The sequence below is a fragment of the Lucilia sericata genome, unplaced genomic scaffold, assembly GCF_015586225.1.
Source record: "Lucilia sericata isolate MDLA Ls3-8-SP2 unplaced genomic scaffold, ASM1558622v1 Contig000053F_arrow, whole genome shotgun sequence".
Taxonomy (NCBI): domain Eukaryota; kingdom Metazoa; phylum Arthropoda; class Insecta; order Diptera; family Calliphoridae; genus Lucilia; species Lucilia sericata.
The window spans coordinates 75,424-97,607 of record NW_023994089.1 but is presented as its reverse complement, the minus strand read 5'-3'; the positions used below and the strand labels follow the sequence as shown (position 1 = coordinate 97,607).

General features: G+C 27.1%; 1 protein-coding gene across 2 annotated transcripts; it reads left to right on the top strand.

Annotated features, from left to right (window-relative positions):
* Nucleotides 1–1,366: 1,366 nt before the first annotated feature.
* Nucleotides 1,367–22,184, top strand: LOC119616025 (heat shock protein beta-1). 2 transcript variants are annotated; one of them, XM_037972163.1, is made up of 5 exons: nt 1,367–1,763; nt 16,660–16,686; nt 19,004–19,079; nt 20,703–20,798; nt 21,725–22,184. In XM_037972163.1, the coding sequence occupies exons 1-5, from the start codon at nt 1,585–1,587 to the stop codon at nt 21,917–21,919; spliced, it is 573 nt and encodes a 190-aa protein (XP_037828091.1). In that variant the 5' UTR covers nt 1,367–1,584; the 3' UTR covers nt 21,920–22,184. The 2 variants fall into 2 exon arrangements, with proteins under 2 accessions (XP_037828091.1, XP_037828092.1); XM_037972164.1 differs by lacking the exon at nt 16,660–16,686 and having other exon boundaries at nt 1,369–1,763.

Below are 22,184 nucleotides of genomic sequence, written 5' to 3'. Positions count from 1 at the left end.
TTGGTAATTTCAAGATATAAACTCGAAAAATTTACGTTTTTCCAGTACAATTTTATATTATGCTTTGATAACTTTTATGGACTATAACTTTCAAATGTTTGTAGGGTTTTCTTACTACACAAGTTTCAATTTCAAACATTCTTAAATGTATTTCAGAAGTTTCCAATTCGATTTCACAGAATTGTATACAATTACATTTTACAAATTTGGAATTATATTTCAGAAATTTCGAAATATATATCGAAAATTTCCCTATTTCTAAAATTTATAATATAATATTTTCAACAAATTATTTTTTATTGTTTTAATCAGACAAGGAAATTAAAAAGTGCATTATTCATCTTTCAAACAAACAATAATATATGTATTAAAAAACAATACTTATTTGTTTATAAAACCATCAATGAAATACTATTCTAATTATAAAAATAATATTCAATACATATCCAGCGTATGTAGGCGGCATATTCGTTTTGTTTACAAACAAATCTTTTTTCTTTTTTGTTGTATTGTGTGAAAAGAACGACAACTTTCCACAAAATTCGAGATATTAAAATGTTTTGACACACAATATGATGAGTAAAATGTATGTAGAATTCATAATCTGTAAATCGCCTCCACAAAAATTATGCCGTTAAAAGTGGTTACTGGTTAAACTTACTTGTCAATAGTAGAATAAATATTTTTGTAAATAAATAATTCATATTACAAAATTTCAAGTTCAAGTAAATGTTTTTATGATTCTGAGACAATTTTGGTAAGATCATGATTTTGTTTTTTTTTTTGTTAATCTCAAAGATGATTTTAGAATTACACCTACTGTTGTTTTATTTAAGCTGAATTGTTATTTAATAAACAACACATATTTCTGTGTGTAATAAGATGACAAATTTTTTATATTGAAAAGTATTTTTTATAAAAATTCTAAAATTAATATAAATTCCATAATTTTCCACTAAATTCTATAGAATTCTTAAATTGCAAATTGTTTATTTGCTTTGCATATTATAAAAAATTAAAATATACAATATATTTTACAAAATAAAGCATTTATGAAGATAGTAAATAATATAATAAAACCTATTTCTACAAAATAAAACGTTAAATTTTACTGAATTTTTTTAATTATACAAAATATTGCAGTAAAAAGTTAAATTTTTGCTAAAAATCATATTTTTCTTGAAAAAATTACCGTTAATGTAATAAAATAACAAACTCATATACTTTTTTTCACAACTGTTCACTAAAAACTCCCACTCATACAACACTGCTGCCATTTAATGCAACGCTGCAAACAACTGCTAGAAACTGCTATAATTTCTTATTAGATTTTCATTACACATGTGTCAAATAAAAGCACAAAACCAACGCAAATACAAAACAGTCTTTAAGATAAAAGCAAAGTGTGAACAACTTAAAACAAGTGCTAAACAAACAAAAAGAAAAGAATATCTCTCTAGCGCAACAACAAGATAAACAAATTGTGTACTAGAAAATATACAAAAACAAAAAAAGCAAATATTTTTTGGTGAAATTTCATATTGTGTGATTAAATAAATTAAAAAAACAAAAAAATCCATCATAATGGCCGATACTAACAAGCGTAATATTCCTATCAAATTGGGTGACTTCAGCGTTATCGATACAGAATTCAGCAGTATTAGAGAACGTTTCGATTCTGAAATGCGTAAAATGGAAGAAGAAATGGCTAAATTCCGTCATGAACTCATGAATCGTGAAGCTAATTTCTTCGAAAGCACCAGGTATGTAATGAGAAAATGATGTCGAAATTAGTCCAAGAATAAAAATTTAAATAAACCTCAACAAATAACGGCTGCTAATTGAAAGGGTTACAATTTTAGTTAAATGCTAATTGGTTAATATGTTGAGAGTAAAAAGGAAACGGATATTTTTCTTTACCGGCATTTTTTGTACTTATTCTAATGGTTATTAGTAGTGTCATTTAGTATTGCAATTTTTGACATTGTTTCCTGCTTCAAATAGGTTTTTTTCAAATTTTTAATTTAGTTTCCCACACATTAGTGTCATAAAATAAAAACAACAACAACGATTATTAACCAACCTAAAAGCGAAGAGAATAAATAAAGTAAATATTTCTTTTCTTTTTTGTGCTTTTTTCTTGTCTACGTTGCCAAATGATTTATTTTGCGGAGGTAGATTTCTTGTTGTTGTTGCTTTTGTTATTGTTGTTTTCATTGTGGTTGTTAGTGTTACATTTTATTAACCAACAACAACTAAAACAACAATAACGGTGAGTTATTTCTTTTTAGATTTTTCGTGTATTTTTTTTTTTGTATAATTCGTTCATTGAAAAAGGTTGAATGAATTATTGTGGGCCAAAGAAAAACAAGTACCGTGGGTTGTAGTTAGTTACATTTCGATTAAATTTGAAGTAAAATTCTTTAGATTTAAAAAAAAAAATTCATATTTTCAAACAATTTTTAAACTTTTTTATTTCGAAAGGACAGGCCTGTCACAGAATTCGGGATGGAATTTTTGAGAAAGTGGAATTATTACTAAATAAATTGTTTAAAACTATATAAATCAATAGTTCAATTCAATCCCACATTTAAAAATTTCCACTGGTTTCAGTCGGAGAAGTTGTATAATTTAAGATCTATCAATTTTTAACTTGTTCGATAACTATTTTAGTAGGTATTTGTTAGCGATATGAGATATTCAGAACTTCTTTGCCATAACTGTGGCTTTAAATTCTTTCTCCAAACTAAAAATAACCATTTTGGATTCCCAGATTTGCCTGAAATTCCAAACTCACATGATCTGTACAATTTTTGTAAATAACCAAGAGTTACTTTTGATCTTAAAGACCCTCGATTTCTGTTTAAAAGATCAGTTCTAAAAATCTGACTATCTAAAATCCATAAAATATTTTTCTCTATATTTGACTTAACATTTTGATTTGTTTGTAATTCGATTTAAACAATTACACTGGTCATAACTTTTTGAGGCCTACTAGTCTAATATTATAAAAAACCTCATTTTGTATTATCTCTTAAATCAAACATTGATTTGAACTTTAAAATTTCAACTTTTTGCCTCACCTTTAATTCATTGGATAGGTAAGGATCCTAATGGTCCCTTTGTGATTCCCGGAAAAATATTAAAAAGAAGAATATAAGATGGCGAGAGTGAATAGAGTTTAGAATGAATTAAAAGTTCGAGAAGAAAAATAAAACAGTGTTAAAGGAAAAAAAATAATATAGGAAAAGATAGCTGGGGAGCCCCAAAGACTCCAGTATGCACGGTTTTTGTCTGATAAAGATATTAAGGCGATCTAGCCCTATGCTAGATAATTGTGATAAGTCGTCAAAGTGTCATTGGATGTTCAGAGCGAATGTCTCCTAATGCAGGGTAATGACATAGAAGGTGGTCTATTAATTCGTCTTTTTAGTCATCATGACAACTCCTATAGAAGCCATTATAAGGTATTCCAAGTCGTCTAGCATATACATATGCCATATTTACAATGCCCTGTAATTATAGCAAACACGTTGAGAACGTATGAGTTTCAGAAGGTATGCCGTTCATTTATCAACTAATTTAGGCCAGATAAATTAGGCCAGATTGTGAAATTGTAATATTTTACAAAATTTTTTCAAATTTCAAAGAACTAATTAGTTTCAAAAACAAATTTAAACTTAATTAGTGATTTTATTATAAATTTTAATTAATTATAAATGATATCCAAATGAAATGTTTCCATGACACTCCACAGTTTCTGTTCTTTTTTTGATTTTAACACGTTTGAGTGCCTTTCTATAACAACGACCTCCTACTTGGCGGTATTTTCTACTTCAGCCCAAACGGATTCTAAACAAAAATACATGTGTAGTATATTAAAAAAAAAACTAAGAAAAAAAGTTTTAAAAAAATGTATTGCCAAGCAACAAACCAACCAACATGTTTACACGGGCAACACACAAAACTAAGTATTTAAAGGAAAAAAACCAACAATTTTTATGATAGACACACACGTTTAGGCAAATCTTTCAAATCTCAGAAAAATAAATAAAAAAGAAAATATTATTTAAGAAAGAAATACAAGAAAAATTTCAGATATTTTTAGAATAAAATTTCTTTTTTTTTTCTGTAGAAAAAAAAAATATACATTATACATATGCACATAAATACAATTGTTGTACAATGAAATTTTATCTTAAGATTATCTATATAATCAGAAAACAACTAATAGAACACATTTTTTTATCTACTCCAAAAGGAATATAAAAATTACACTCACATATAAAAGTAATTATACACATGACGAAAAAATCTAATAGGAAAATTTAAAATTCATATTTGTTAAACGCCCACTAATTGGAAATTGCATTTCCAGTTACATTATTACCCAAATCTTTTTAATACTTGAACAATTTTCAGGAATTTTCAGGAATTTTCTATTTTATTTTTTTTTTTTTGCTGATAAAATACATATTTCATACTATTAAATATTTAATAAATTTAATTTAATAACAAGGTCGTTGATTTAAATTGTTCTTGGATGAGTATGTGTGGCTGTTGAAAAATTAAATAGAATACAAATGTTATTGAACAAACACTTTAATTCCATTAGTTAATATTATAAAATATTATTATTATTACTTTTGCAGCATGTGTTTATTTAAGTAAATATTTGTACAATAAATTTGTATATGGTTTTCAATGATTTTTTTTTAGAAATATTTATTTAAAATAAAACTTTAGATGAAATGTTCAAATGTGAAAGAAATTTAGTAATATTGATAGAAGATGTTTATGAATAATTCAAATATTTTTGAAATACATATTTTAGTTAATCAAATAATATATTTTCCAAATTTCTATAGAAAAAAATTCTAATTTATCACTTAATAATAAGTATGTAACATGTTAAAATCATGATTCACTGTACTACATAATGGTATGAGTCCCGTGAATTGTTTCCCACTTAAAATTAATCGCATCAACATTGAGTGGGCTGCTCGCAATTTAGTGAGTACACTTGTCGTCTTTAATCTAGATGATTTTATGAATCATGTGCGAAATAATTAGTACTTTAATTCCACTAGGTTCGATTGTGTTAAGTTTTTAGAACTTTGTATTTAGATATAATCTTAATCTCTTAAATTTCCGGAAGAATGAAATAGTCATAATGGAGGTGTTGTACAATATCTTCTTTGTCTAGTTCGCATATCGCAGAGTTAATAGAAATGTTTACAATATCTACACTAGAAGTTTTATTGAATTTCTACCAATAGCCAATCTATTCTTCGTACTCGTTTTCAGGACCAAAGGCAGGATAATACGAACATCCTATTACACCACCTTTTCGCCTAATTTTATTCATCCATTTGTGTCATCTGTAAATTATTGTTTGAACTGCATCAGATCTCTAATGGATATATTGTAAACAAGAATCTTGATCGGAGTTAAAATGCCCCCTTAAATATACCTAATCGACCTCTCTAAATAGTTTGATATATTTTTTTAACTTTAACTTTTCTTAACTTAATGAACTCGGTGCCAGACAATCGATATGAATTTTACCGATGTCTACAGATTACAGAGAGAGAGAGAGAGAGAACAGAAATTTAAGTTAAATCGTTTATATATTCTAATACTCGCTGTAGTTTGAATTTCAATCTCTTTAGAGTCTAAAGTTTAGACTGTTCTGATTTTGAAGTTCCCATAAAGATCATACAATAAGACCAAGTTTTACCATAGCTTATTGAATTTTAGTTTAAAATGACAAAAATATCGAACACTTTCTCTATCTTTGACTCTTTTTTCCATTATTGCACCATTTGGCGGATCTTTCTAGTTGGTTCGATGCAACATCGATCATGGGCTCAAAGTAGTCCTGTGTGATTGTCAATGTATGATTCGTTTCGAATAACATAAAGGCTGCTTGAATCGACTGTCTTATAAGCTAAACTTCATAAAGCGTAAACACATTCACCCTTATCGCCAATAGAAGTGAAATTTTGTTATCGAGAACTTGTTGTGAACAATTCATTCACAATAGTTGCTTTTGTATGCAACAGCGGTTCAATGTTTACAAAATTCCATCATTCCATCAACAAATTTCGCAACAGGGCAATTTTTTCACAACAAAAAAGTTAGTGAACGAAAAAAGTTAAAAGGGAACATATTTCACGTGAAATGTTGATTGGCAATAGGGGTGATTGTCTCGAATTTAGAGTTTTGGGTTCCAATTATATAAATTTCCGTACCGTTTATGAACTTTTCCAGAAACTTTTTTTTTGTTTTTTTCAATTTCATGATGGAATATATTTCAGAAGATTTGAATACTTAATACTTTCAATTTTTTAATGAAATGATTCAGCGAATGTTTTGCTGAAAATATTTAAATCAAAATTTACTTTATAGTATATTTTTGCATTTAAATGTTATGCCTTTCATTTGCATTGAAACATGCAATAATATGGATTAACCCAAAAAAAAAAAAAAAAAACAATTTAAAAGTCATTTTACTAAAATTGTTGTTGGTTACTATTGATTATCACATTAAAATAGCCAATTCATTTTATTGTTCATAATTAAAGTAATTATATTTGTTTTTTTAGTTTGTTTTCTATCTAAACACACCCTGCTCCTTTTAAACGGTTTCTTCTAAGAAAAAGCCATTATAATTGTTGTGTAGAAAATTTTCTATGTTTCATGGAAGACATTTTTAGTTATATGTAGTAGTTTATGTAATAAATTACAAAAGAAAGTAATAATTTGTATACAAATATTATACTATACCTCCCACTAAGTTTTGCCGTAGTTGGCTTATTTTCAAATGCTGATGGAAACGAAAAATTGACCTAAATCTAACGATTTAAACAAACGTTTAATAGACATAGAAATAGACTTTAAAAACTTCACTTTTCTGAGGTAAAACAGAATTAAAGCGACAGACGTTTGATAGCAGGAAAGTTTAGGTATTAAATATCTAATGTATTTTTTTTAGCAAATTATTGCTTCTAAACTTCTGTCGCTTGTCGCTTAAGCTGTATTTTTATGCTAAAGCAAGTTTGAAATATACAATACTCATTTTTTTAAGTTCCTTTCTTGTTTTCTTTCTCAATATCGCTTTACAAAGAACAAATTATTTCCCTTTAAATTTTGTTTTGTGTTTTTTTACGACCTTAAACTTTTTACCCCCTCTAATTTGCCATCGAAAAAATTTAACGCGCTTCAGAGTGTCGTCTACATATAGTACAAAATTTTTGTTTTGGTTATTCAATTGACTGTTTATTCTTTTGTATACTTATGTATATCAATATACATATGCACATACATATATATATATAATGTATTTATGTACAAATCTATGAGGTCACTATTTCTTTAATACCCAAAAACGTGCTTAAATGTCGTTGGTAGTCTGTTGTCTGTTTAAATATTTGTGTTTCTTTGGTTTCTGTTCTATACATGACTCATTTCAAAATAAAGTTCATTTCTTTAACATGAAGTCATTTGATACAAGTGTATTTGACTTCCTACCCTCTACCCCTGGTGCGGAAAAGAAATATGGAAATGATTTTGTCATTAGATTGTAAGATTAAAAGATATATATACAATCATATATAGTAATGTAAAATAAACATGTATTTGTGGGATATTTAAAGGTATTTGTTATATTTTGAAATAGAATATTTGACCTTTCGAATTATGTATAATCCTAGTATCTAATTTCATTTACACCGTTTCCAAGTGAAAGCTTACTTCAAAACAACTTATGATTTCTTTTCTGTCACGTGTTTAGACCTTCAATCCAGTCACAATGTCCTCCAGTAAACAAATTTTATCACTGGCTTTAAAACCTAACCTAGGAGGCGAATTGGCTCTTAAGTTTTTAAAAATGATACTAGAGTCTAAACTTACTTAAGTACTAGTTCTTATAGTCCTTAAAAATCCATTGGTATTTTATCATAATTAACTCGTGAAAATTTTGATTACTTTAATAATAATATGAGTTATGAAAAACTGCAGTATTTTTGAAGTTTATGCAGAATTTTTATTGTCTAAAATACATTATTGTTACCATTCTTTATTGCAAACATGCATAATATTTACTACGTATAATAAACACGTTTCTAACGTGAATTGTTTAATTATCTCTAGCAAAGGTTCCCAAATGGCAGTCCTTTCCTAAACCTATATGTTACGTTCTCTGACCCATTTAAAATTATAGCGAAAGATATCTTTTAGAAAACTTGAGATTTTAACGAAAGATTTCTTTAGAAACTTGTAGCTTTTGTGAAAGTTTTCTTTAGAAAACTTAAAGCTCTATCAAATTATTTCTGGTGAATGGTTTATTTTAGAAAACTTAAAGCTCTAACGATAGTATGTTTTATAAAACTTGGAAACTTGAAGCTTTGTGAATGTTTTCTTTAGACAATTTAAAGCTCTATTAAATTATTTCTTTTTGAAAACTTAAGGCTCTTGTGAATGGTTTCTTTTAGAAAACTTCAAGCTCTAGCGAAAAAAGCTCAAACTAGAAAAAGTTTAAATTTCACTTAGAAAGGTTAAAGAAAGCACTAGCATTTCCTTTCATTAAATAAGGAATAGCCCTAGCAAAAACTGTATTAGAAAGTTCTGAAGTTCCTTCAGAAATTTTAAAGCTCTAGCAAAAGACTTCTTTTAGAAAACTCTAGCTTTAGCTTTTAGACAGAAAACTTTAACGAAAGATTTCTTTAGAAAATTTAAAATTCTAACTTCTTTTAGAAACATTTAAGATCTCGAAAACTTAAAGCTCTAACAAAAGCATTCATTAAACTATAACGAATTATTAAAAAACTCTAGCGAACGAATATCGCGATACTGTGGGAACCACTGATCTATAGAATAGGTACTTATTTTTTTACTGATAACAACAAAGAAGAAGAACTGTCAACGTCTTTTGAACTTTTTCTTGTGTAAACACAAATACATACATCACAATCTGTTTGAATTACTGCAATATCACAACAATTAAAAATTTACTACTATTTACGTTTCTACTATGTATAACAGGGATGGAAAATTAGGTAATTTAATAAGAATTTCAGTATAATGAAGATATTTTTAATTGACTAGTTCTAGAACTAATTCATATTTAAAGGGCAGACTTGGAACTAGTAATGTAACCAATTTTTGTTTTTTACTACAGTTTTTTTCAGTTTGACTTTAAACAAAACTCACTGCAAAAGAACTAGTTTAAAAGCTATTCCAAATAAGTTGTACAATATTTGTTTTTGAAAGCTATAGTGGAACTAGTTACAAGTTTGACAATTTCGAACAAAAATTATAAAAAAACTTAATCCAGAATCGTTATATAGAACAAATTTATAAAAGTTAATATATAAGCTGACACGGTTGTCAGATCTTACAATGTTGACATATCTGGCAATCAGTTCAGACGGTTGTAAGAAAACCTCATTGCCAGATTTATCAAATCTGTCAGATATCAAATTTATCTGCCAACAAAAATTGTCAGTTTGCACTGTTGTCAGATTGTTCTATGTAAAAGTTGCCAATGATTACATTGTGAGATGCAGAAAATTCTCTCATCTGATAATAAAACTTGCCAGATTATTATCTGACAATGCCAACGTAATGTGTTTACACGTTTGCTAGATGTCTGACAACATTATTGTTTTGCAATATACTGATAATGATTTTTCTAACAATGTTGCAAAACATAAATTATAAGTTGATAGACATTTTCTGAAAATTTGTCTGCCAACGTTGTAAGATCTGACAACCGTGTATACATAGCTTTACTCTGATTAGTTTTGTATATGTTTTAGAAGTAAAAGATACCTTTTTACGAATAAATGTTTCAAAATTTCTAATGTCCATATCTGGATATTTTTAGATTTATGACAAACTCTGTCTTTTGTTATGACATTAACAATTGTTCTATTGTATTACAATTTGAAATAAATAATAATGAAGTACATTAAGTTAAACACTTGTGTTAATTTATGTGTGTTTTAGCCGTTAAAATATTTTTTTGTTAATCGCTTTACAGATTTAGAAATACAATTTACAACATTCTAAATTACTTTAAATTGAATAGGTGGTATACTTTAAACAGGTGTGTAGGCGCTTATTTTTTGTGACGTTTAGATTGATTTTTAAAATTATTTATGTCATATTTTGTTCAGCCAATATCTTTGTTTTAAAATTAAAGAGAAAATAATAATAATAAAAAAATATAATTAAACTAGAATATAGAAAAAAAGTTAATTAGCTGAAAGTTGATAGGTTACTTCCGCATGAGGTTTCTTGAACATATGCTAATTTTAAAGGGTCACGATATAAACATTATGATAAATGTCAAGAAAGAAAGAATTTTTTATTATTTTTGCGTGGGCTGCTAGAAAAATTTAGGTTATTAAACCAATGTTTATTTTGGCATACATTTCCTATTTGAATTTGATACTTTTTTAATAAAAAGTACATATTATGTTACAAACTAATTAAGAACATATTAACTAAAAATTTATTAACAAATAATAATTACAAACTACAAATTTCTTAAAGTGTAAACAAACCCATTACTGGCGTCTAGTTTAACAGTAGTTCTCTCTCTCTATGCCATAAAATAACCGTTAACTATGAGTTAAAAAAAACAAATTTCAACAAGAAATAATAGTTATAATCAGTGTTACCATCAAATAAACACATTTAGCCAAACAGGCAGACATTCATCCCACTTTTGCTAACTCTGACCGACTGACTACTGCTGTATGCCATTGTCTGGTTGGCATGGTAATAAATGAAATTCATACGTTACGTCTGTACACTGAATAGCCAGAAATCGAGCAAAATTCTCCCTTTTTCTCTTTTATTCTCTCATCGATGATGATGTCATGCTTGGTTTGATTTAAAAATAAACATTTTGAATAAACTTTGAATCGGTGTATATTTGTATTTGTTGATTTTTTTTCCGTGTGTGTGAATATAATTTTTTCATTTATTCCTATTCGTATTAGAGAAAAACAAAAACAAGAAATAAGGTGTATTTTATAACAGAACAAACATTTGTTTTTTTCTCGAATATTTTGTTTTTTTCATTCTGAATTAAAAAAAAAAAAAATTGAAAGATAATAAAATTTGTAATATTTTTTATCGTTTTTTGTATAAAATTGAAATGTAGAACTCATCCCTCCCATAGGATACAACATGTACACTAAAAGAAATTCAAAACAAGTGTCTAATTTGTATGTCAAATTTTGAATATTTTATAGTATTTCAAAACTTTTTTTCATATTTAATGTTTAAAATTTTGTAACATATGTTTAGTATTTCTTTGCAAATTCTTCCAGTAGTTGTTATTTGATTAATATTTATATTTAGATTTGTTTAAATAAATTTTTTGTTTAGATTAAACTTGATTACTTTTTTTCTGTAGTTTCGTATTTAAATGCATTTATATAAAAAATTCAAATATAATTTGCATGATCTCATCTGCTGTTTTAAATACAATCTTATCGATGGAAACTAATGATGTTTACACATACGCTCTGCATAATTGTGAAATATTTAGATTTCGTATAAAATTGTTTTGAAATTGTTTATTTTATTAACACTAATAATATGTTTTATTATAAACAAATGCAAGAAAAACAGAATACTACAATTTTTTTTAAAAATACTTTGTCAATATCAATTTAATGAATATCTAAACAAGGAAAAGTTTAAAGATTACTTAATACCTATTTGTTTAATATTTTTAAATAGAATAGTAACAAATCGTGTTTCTAGAAACTGGTGTATCAATCTTTTTTTAATTTCCACTCAAGAACTAGTTACATAGCTGTTTCTTAGAAGTTTAAACTTTTTTCTAAAAGCTTTCCTAGAACCTGTTGCGAGGGTGCTTACTTCGAATAAAAATTAACTTCTAGAATTAGTAATGGAACTAATACCATTTTTCCTGGATATCTCTTTATTGAGAAAGCACAACTTTAAATAAGTGTAGATTTATTTCTCACAGTGTTTTTTGTCTAAGTTTCTATATATTTATAGATCCAAATATCTTGGGAGTGATAGTATACCAGATATTATAACTCTCACGAAAACTTATTGGAATGAAACTAAGTTTCTGAAAATTGGACGATAATCTCTTTCATAAATCGTTATATAAAATTTTTTCCACCAACATTTTCATGAAATGGGCCCTCGACAGGCCCGATATCGGATCTGATGTACATCCTACTTTCAAATTAAAGATTTTTTTGGTAAAGTAAAAAAGCACTAGATTGGAGAAAACTGTTATAAAATCAGCCCTTTTAACACTTTATAGTACAGACCCGTGAAACAGTTTAATTTTAATTAATATATTGCTTTGGGCTGGTTTATAGTTTTAAACGTCAAGTCATGGGACTCGATCATTTCAATTCAATATTTATTTAACAGATATTTTTAGAATATCTATTTATAAGTATTACACAATAGGTTTTTAATAGATATTTTAATTTTTTATGATTATCTTATAGAAAATCCTTGAATTAATTAAAAATTATTACTTGTAAACACCCACCCATAAGTCGTTGGTTATAATTTATAGGAAATTTGTTAGATTTTGAGCACTATATAAAGTAACTCAAGTTTTCATAATTAAACTGTTAGTAATAAATAAGACAGAGTTGTTAAAGAATAAATTAGTCTAAAATTAAAATAATTTTCATAATACTTAAAAAAAAATTAAAATCCAATTATTTATGATTTAGAATCATTTTTGTTTAGCAGAGTTGTTCTAATATGGGGACCAATGTGCCCGCCCCCGATTGATTGAATAAAAATATAAACTTGACAACACTTCCTCTCTAGACATGCGAAATATTATTATAATCGGACCAATTATTTGGAAATTACTGGATTACACAGTTCGTTTATAATGTGGCCTAATAGGGAGGTAAATTTTTTAAAAAAGTTTTGCTATCAAAGTTATAACCGTTCTCTAGATCGGCTCATCAGCTCAGACAAGCGAATTTACATACATTCTTCATTGTTGTTTATTTTTTTTTTTAATTTATAGTTTTACAAAGAACAAATTCCTTTAAATCCGGAATTGTAACCCACATGCAAAATACATTATCATTACTTTAAATAATAAACAATATTCAGTTAGCACTTATTGAATATTATGTCTGAAAGTGTGAGTGAGTGTATATATTTCTAAAAGATAATCATTTTGAAAAATTGTTTTTATTTTCAATTAAATTTTCAAGTTCAGAATGTGGTACAAATGGTGGCGGGTGTTAGTAAGCGGTTTCTCTCTCAACACTCTCTGCTCGACACATCAGCAGTTTAAGTTTAAGCATAGAAATTTAACCGACTATAAAGTTCAAATATGGAAATGTAACGTATCGTTGGAAAAAAACTACACAGCAAATTGTATATGCGAAATGACATGAAAGTGTATGCAAATTATATTTTGCAACTTAAAATACAATTTTTTTTAAATTGTAAGTTAAGTCATGTTTCTTTTTTAACTGCATAGAAACGTATGGTGAATTTTATAAGATTGTTACTGTTAGAGATGTGAGAAATTAAACGTTTTCTTGCATAAAAATGATAAAAATAACCATAAAAGGTAAAGATTTTATAATGTTTTTTTTATAATGATAATGAAATAAAAATTTATAGAAAATAATAATAGTTTTTATTTAATCGTAAAGAAATAAAAACTTTGAATGGTTATTTATATATTTATTTACATTAGTTTAAATCTTGATTGGATTGCATAGGCCAACAAAACCATCGACTTTCCTAAAAGATTGAGCAACCTTCAATCCAAATCTAAGAGTTTATTCATCACATCAGGTTTTGCAGATATCGTGTCATATTTGAGACGCTTTACCAGCACATACCAGATTTATAAAATCTGTTATGTCATCTAAAAGTCTAATCTGTCGAGTTTAAAATATAGGTTTAACCACTGTTATATATTCTTCCTTCCACTTGTCCAGTTCCAGTTCAATGGCCAAACGTCAAAACTTTTCAAATCATATAATTTTAACTGGTTAACTAGCGGAAATTCTCAATTCAATTCAAAATATTATAAAATTTTCAATTTTAGTTTGATTTTTAATTAAAATCTATGTAAATACACTTCAATTTCTTAAATATTGAAAATCAATATTTATTTTCCTAAAATTTCTAACAATTAAAAAAAACATTTCCGCTCTATACAGCCACTAAGCTTTCAATTACAATTATTATTAATTAAACATTTACATCACTATATACTTCTCATAATTGATTTGAATAATTTGTAAATAATATTACAACTAATTATGATGATTAAAATACAAAAAAATATGCAAATTAACTAGCAGCCAAGACATGATGTCATAAATTTACAAAAATCTTGTTTTTTTTTTGTTTGCTTTATTGAATGTTTATTAATTCAATAAATTTACGCGATACAAAAATATATTTTTTTGTTTGTTTTTATAATGTGTAAATATGTTTACCAAATGTGTTTATGTAGGTATGTATATTTATTATGTTATGTATGTATTTAAAAGTAATAAATATTAACGCCATTCAAAGTCATTTTAAAAAATTTACTTGTATCAAAACTGATAAAATTTATCAGAGGATAATGAACTTTTAAGTAAGAAATTTTGGAAAATTTAATATGACATTTTTTTATTTTAAATTATTTGTTGAAAAATAAGTAGCTTAATGATATTTATAAACGTAATACAAAGTAAGGTTACATAGTTAATTTTTTTGACGATTTCCATTATTTTTAATTAAGATATTTACCCACTCCTGCCTTGATGTACTCATCAAGGTCTCCTCAATACGATTGAGGGTTCCGACCAGGTATTTAGAATAGAACTAAATTGTAACAAAAATAGTACTTTTTTAGTTTTTAAAGTTCAAAAGGAATTTTCAGCTACACTAGATAGCCTGACTATAGATTAGATATAGATTAGATTAGATACACTAGATATAGACTATAGACTAGACTATATACTAGACCATAGATTAGACTATAGACTATACTATAGACAAGACTATAGACTAGACTATAGACTAGACTATAGACTAGACTATAGACTAGACTATAGACTAGACTATAGACTAGACTATAGACTAGACTATAGACTAGACTATAGACTAGACTATAGACTAGACTATAGACTAGACTATAGACTAGACTATAGACTAGACTATAGACTAGACTATAGACTAGACTATAGACTAGACTATAGGACTAGACTATAGACTAGACTATAGGACTAGACTATAGACTAGACTATAGACTAGACTATAGACTAGACTATAGACTAGACTATAGACTAGACTATAGACTAGACTATAGACTAGACTATAGACTAGACTATAGACTAGACTATAGACTGACTATAGACTAGACTATAGACTAGACTATAGACTAGACTATAGACTAGACTAGACTATAGACTAGACTATAGACTAGACTATAGACTAGACTATAGACTATAGACTAGACTATAGACTAGACTATAGACTAGACTATAGACTAGACTATAGACTAGACTATAGACTAGACTATAGACTAGACTATAGACTAGACTATAGACTAGACTATAGACTAGACTATAGACTAGACTATAGACTAGACTATAGACTAGACTATAGACTAGACTATAGACTAGACTATAGACTAGACTATAGACTAGACTATAGACTAGACTATAGACTAGACTATAGACTAGACAATAGACTAGACTATAGACTGACTATAGACTAGACTATAGACTAGACTATAGACTAGACTATAGACTAGACTATAGACTAGACTATAGACTAGACTATAGACTAGACTATAGACTAGACTATAGACTAGACTATGGACTAGACTATAGAATAGACTATAGACTAGACTACCTAAAATGTGTGGGGGTACCGTCATATTTTACCTTATCAAAAGGTTTTGAAAAAAGTACTAAATTATCCCATAATTGGTTCCGACTATCAACCTAATCCCAATGACCACGAAAATACGTCTTATTTTGGGGATAAAAAACTTTATGTCAAAAATTTACCTTGGCAAGAAGGGCAACCGTTCGTTTTTGCATAAAGCGCCATATCAGGAGTAACATCAATTGAACCAACATAAAATGTTCTGTTAAGGTCTACTAGAGTAACAAAGGAACATAAAGGCAACATTTTTTCACTAAAAAACGGTGAGTTTCAAACCGTGAGAGTGTTGCCACTTTGTTTAGAAGAGAGAATGAGTGAAGAAAATAAAAGAAGAAAACAACAGAAAAATCTAGCGATTTTTAATGTAAAATCTTAAAAACTTACAACATTTACTTTATTCAATTTCCCTTTCTGCAGCCGTTATTAGTAATACAATTTATATTTAATTATTAATTACCTATTGTATTTATATATATTCCTTATACAAATAATTAATATTTTAATCTTATTTATATACTCTTTTTTCCTGTATTCCACTGGCTTTAAAAATAATAAAATGCTGCTTTTATAAATCTCTATATACATTATACATTGTAATATTTATTGTAATATAATGGACGTTTAAATATTTCTAATATATTTTTGGCTGTAATACAAAAAAATAATAATAATAATGAATATTTCATATTAAAAATAATGTTAAACATATTATAACAGTACAACAAAAAAGACAACAACAAAAAGGTATTAATATTAAAATTTAAACATTTTAGTTTGCTAATATTTAAAAAAAGAAAAAAATTAATGTACATAATGTATAATTTTTTTTGTTAAAATTGGTTTTGTTTCTTTTTAGAAATCTAATTAAAATTAGAAAGTAATATTAAATCAAAATCTTATTTTTATAATTAGTTATTTTTTGGAGTTTTTTGTTTTTATATGACAAGGTTATTTTACATATTTATTTGATCTTTGCTTTGGTTTATAAAATAAACTTAAATTAAGTTAAACCTTAAGTTTAATATGAGAAGCCAGAGTCAGATCGTAAATCTTACGGAACAAATAGTATTATGAGCAGCTCAGGGATAACATACAGTATAGAATATCGATCGAAATCGCCATTTAATTCTATTTAGGAGAGATCGAAATCTCCTAAATTTTATTGAAATTTTTATCGATAACGAATATCGAAATTATACACTATGTTTTTAAAAGAAAATAAGTTATGGCGATATCACAGGTTCAAGAATCTTAAGTATATCGGTCTAAAACTAGTTAAAACTTAGTGAAAATTATAAAAATTAAATAAAAAATTGTTAATATGTACATTAATTTTTCTTTTCATATAAAATCTATATAAATGACTTTATTTATTTAAGTGACTAACTAATTTTTCATTTGTAGTTTTTTTAGTTTATTTTTTTAATATTTTATAAATTATTTTCAACATTTTGTTGCTAATTACAAAATACATTCGAATACTTATTTTATTTTATTTTATTTTTCAAAATTGTTCATAAGTCTGACAAATTTCAAAATTATATTAATAACACATGACTCAAACAAAATTGTTTTTGTTGTTTTTTTTTTTCTTTTTTTATATATTTAACACATTTTTCACAGTCATATTCATTTAAAATGTTTTTATTTTGTATGTTTTTTGAAAAATAAAGAAAATTTTTAAATATAAATACGTAAGAATGTGTTTTTGTTTTCTTTAATTTTATTTTTCTGTTTTCACCTGTCAAATTAATGGGGAATTTTTGTTTTCATGACATACTTTATGACAAATCAGTTTGACAGTTTTGAAAATTTCACTTGAAATTTATTAATAAGCAAAATAGAATTCCAAAATATCATTTTCTTTCTTTGTTTATTTGTTAAAAAAAGATTTTCTAAACACATGTTCCACAACAAAAGATTAATCATGGTTTTTATTTTTAAAAAATTTCAGTATTTTGATATTTTACGAAAAAATAGAAAACTTCTATGAAATATTTTTAGGTTAGAGTTTAATTTAATTCATTTTGATTTACTAAACAAAGTATGTGTAATATATCTGTTTCACAAACTAGTGCTTTATTTCTTTCTGTGCAGTTGCATTGAACTTTGTTTACATTTGATATATTTTTTTCTCATTATTTTAAGCGCCATTTAATTTTAGTGTTGCTTAATTTATTTCACAAAAAAAAAACAAAACAGAATAAGTAAAAAATTTGTAAAAGAAATAAAAACACATTAAATTTTATTGTTCGATACAATTTTCTACTTTTTCCCTGTAGAATTTGCCAAGTTTTCTTTTTTTTAATCTACAAGAATTTTAATGTCTGCTAAAACTCAATATATTGACGTATTCCCAGAACATTCATACAAACATTCCTCTTCTAACACATGATGTCTTTATAATAAATTGAAAACACTTTCAAGTGTTTCAAATATTTTTGAAAAATTGTCTTTTATATGACAACACACAATCTTAAATTCTAACACCTATTTCTTCTAAACAAATGTCGACAGCTGTTAGTTTTATATTAAAAAATCTAAAATTAAACTCACTTCCTACTTTAAATAAAAATTTCCTTTAACATTTATAAACTAGTATTGAACCTAAACCAAAGTTTATTTTTAGTTTAAATAATGACTCTACAACATGATTATTCATCCGTTTTCCCCATTTAATTTGAGTTCTAAGGGTGGTTTTTAATTTTTTTTTCTAAATTTAGTTTTCCATTACAACTGACTCCAAACATTTTTGTATAAAAACTGGAGCTCATTTTCCATTCCTTAGTTAGTTTTAAAGAAACCTTTGTTGTCTTAACTTTAAATTTTAATTTGTATTAAAAACAATTTTCTTTTTAAATCATTATGAATACTTTCAATCGTTCATTTACCACTCACACCAAAACTCATACACGTTCTTATAGGTAAATTTTGAAAATTTTGTTTAAAATCTTTATATTATTTTAATTTGTGTATAATTTAGTGTTTTATTTATTTGTTAAATTTAACATTTTCTTTTTGTATTTTATTAATAATTTGTTTATGTTTTTGTTTATTATAGCTCAACTACAAATTCTGCCCTCTCCTCCAGACCTAAACAAAATTACATTTCGGATATCAGTTCACCTTTGATTCAGGTAAGAATAAGAAAAATCATTAATGAAGTATAACTTATATAACGATTACCAAGCTATGGCCATTTAAATCGGTTTATAAATCATTTTCGGGAAAATCTAATAACATTAACGATTTAAAATGGAAAAAAGTGGAAAATACGCGGGTATATTTCGATATTTGGTACTAGCTGAACATGCCCTATGTTTGGCCTTTATTTTATCTTAGTATCTTAGTTTTAAAGTTTTTGCTCCAGCGGTTTAGATGCAATTGCCAAAAATTAAAATCTATCAACGAAACATAGTTCCTGAGTTTATCGATTACGAACAAACACTACTCTTTAATTTATAAACAATATATAGATTAGATAGTAAGATAGGTAGATATAGATAGATAGATAGATAGATAGATAGATAGATAGATAGATAGATAGATAGATAGATAGATAGATAGATAGATATAGATAGATCGATAGATCGCTTGCTCGCTCGCTCGCTCTCGCTCTCGCTCGCTCGCTCGCTCGCTAGCGCTCGCTCGCTCGCTCGCTCGCTCGCTCGCTCGCTCGCTCGCTCGCTCGCTCGCTCTCTCGCTCGCTCGCTCTCGCTCGCTCGCTCGCTCGCTCGCTCTCTCGCTCGCTCTCGCTCGCTCGCTCGCTCGCTCGCTCGCTCTCGCTCGCTGCTCGCTCGCTCGCTCTCGCTCGCTCCTCGCTCGCTCGCTCGCTCGCTCGCTCTCTCGCTCGCTCGCTCGCGCTCGCTCGCTCGCGCTCGCTCGCTCGCTCGCTCGCTCGCTCGCTCGCTCCTCGCTCGCTCTCTCGCTCTCGCTCGCTCGCTCGCTCGCTCGCTCGCTCGCTCGCTCGCTCGCTCGCTCGCTCTCTTCTGCTCATCGTTCTCGTAGCTGTTTTTTTTTTTGTCGTATCAGACTTAGGCAGTCTCTAATTCGTATTCGTGTTTTTTGCTAGTATCTCAGCAAGTTATAGACAGATTCTCATTCGTATGTTGGATACATTAGTCAAGATTTGGATCTTTAGACCATTAATGGTTCTAAATTAACTAATTCAAGAACTAGAGTAAACAGAATTATTTGAAATTTTAGATTCTTGTAAGTATATACATTTTTAACCTAGAGTCCGAAGTATACTTCTCTAATGAGTTAGGATATCTCGAAAAATGAAGAAGATATAACAAAAGTTAAAGCTTTATTTTAAAGACGATAGATTCAAACACTATAAGAAGGTTTATTTATATAGTTATTGATTTCAGAACATCATAAAAAGTTTGTTATTTTTAATTTATTCAAAATCTTTTACAATTGAAAACAATTTCTATAAAACTTTCACTTACTATCATAATGATGTGATGTTGATGATGATGATGTATTAAAAAAATCTCTTGCCACCTACTTAAAGTTAATTGAATATTGTCACGTTTTCATGGCATTAATTATAGAGATATGATAAAACACTTTTTTTTTTGTTTGTAGCATTTCATTTTATAATTAATTAAAAAAATTTTAATAAATAAACATAAAATTCTAAGAATTATGAATGCTTTATTTTGATTATGTAATCGTTATTAATAATTTATTGCAATTATTTATAAATTATTAATTTTTTTGTTTGTTTTCCTATTGTTTTTGTCTTTCTATAGGAGGATGGTGATAATAAAGTATTGAAATTACGTTTTGATGTCAGTCAATATGCCCCCGAAGAAATTGTTGTCAAGACTGTTGACCAAAAATTATTGGTGAGTAAATATTTAATTTTAATAAACATGAGAAAATAAATACATATTAATTAGTTATTAACCCTTAAAAGTAGATAGATTTTTAATATAAAGGAAATAGCTTAGATATTTAAAATTTTTTATTTCGAAATTTAAGAAACTTTTTAACAAAGTGTTTTTTAAAATACTAAACATTTATAAAGGTCTCCTTGCATCTTTGAGGGTTAAATTTTTAAGAGCAAAAATTTTTTATTTTAAGACATTTTTGTTTGTTTAAATTTTTTTCTTATTTTTTTCAAAATTCATTTTTGCCTAAATGACTCATTTGTTTGTTGTAGATTTTGTCTATTAAAGATTTGTTAAATTGAATTAGTTTTCATGTTTTTGTACATCTTTATATTTTAATTTTTTGGCAGATAACACTTTTGTTGAATTTTCGAGAATGTTTTGTGTTTAATTTTTTTTTTTTGCAAATAAACAACAAATTATGATGTCAAGGCAGCTTTTTTCGGTTTAATTTATGAATATTATTAATCTTTTTTTTTAAATACACCTTTGTTAAACAAGTACATACTTTCCATTTATTGCAAACAAATCTCGAAACACCCACTCAACTTATGAGATACAATTATTTTCCAAAAATGAGCAAAATCAGGTGATAACTGGTCAATTAAGTGAGTGTATGGAGTTAGATTTAATAAATTTATTGACAGTTTCAAAATCTTATTCAAATTAAAGATTTTGAGATTAAATTAAAAAAGAATTTATATTTAAATTTAGTTATTGATTTGCTAAATCTATATACATTCGTCAGGATTGTTTAACAGACTAATCGCAAGATTAAATGAAATAATGTTCTTTTAAAAGATTGAGGATTTACTATCCTCTCTCAATTGCAAACAATTTCAAATTGTATTAAATTTCTTTTTCATTTTATCCCTTTTCAGGTACATGCCAAACATGAAGAGAAATCCGACACAAAGAGCGTCTACAGGGAATACAACCGTGAATTCTTGTTGCCCAAGGGTGTTAATCCCGAATCCATTCGCTCTTCTCTCAGCAAGGATGGTGTTCTAACTGTAGACGCTCCTTTGCCGGCTCTTACTGCTGGTGAAACCATGATTCCCATCACTCACAAGTAAATGCAACGTTAAACAACTCCTATCAACAACAGTTTACAGTTAAACTTACAACATCAAATGTGTGCTACTCCAAATCATCACAACTATCAACCACCACCAAAACAAAAAACAAATAAAACTTTAGGCAACTCCTTTTTTAATTCATAATTAAGCTTTTTTTCTTGGAAGCTGCTCTTATACAGGAGTAGTATGATTTGTGAATAATAAAAAAAGCTAAAAATGTTCTTAAATTTATTTAATAATTGCTATTTTTAAAATTTCTTAA

What these genes read in the sequence shown, in the direction of transcription:
- LOC119616025 (XM_037972163.1), top strand. Translation starts at nt 1,585, where the DNA reads ATGGCCGATACTAACAAGCGTAATATTCCTATCAAATTGGGTGACTTC. An exon ending in TCAGTTCACCTTTGATTCAG is followed by an intron (nt 19,080 to 20,702) that starts GTAAGAATAAGA and finishes GTCTTTCTATAG; the next exon opens with GAGGATGGTGATAATAAAGT. An exon ending in CTGTTGACCAAAAATTATTG is followed by an intron (nt 20,799 to 21,724) that starts GTGAGTAAATAT and finishes ATCCCTTTTCAG; the next exon opens with GTACATGCCAAACATGAAGA.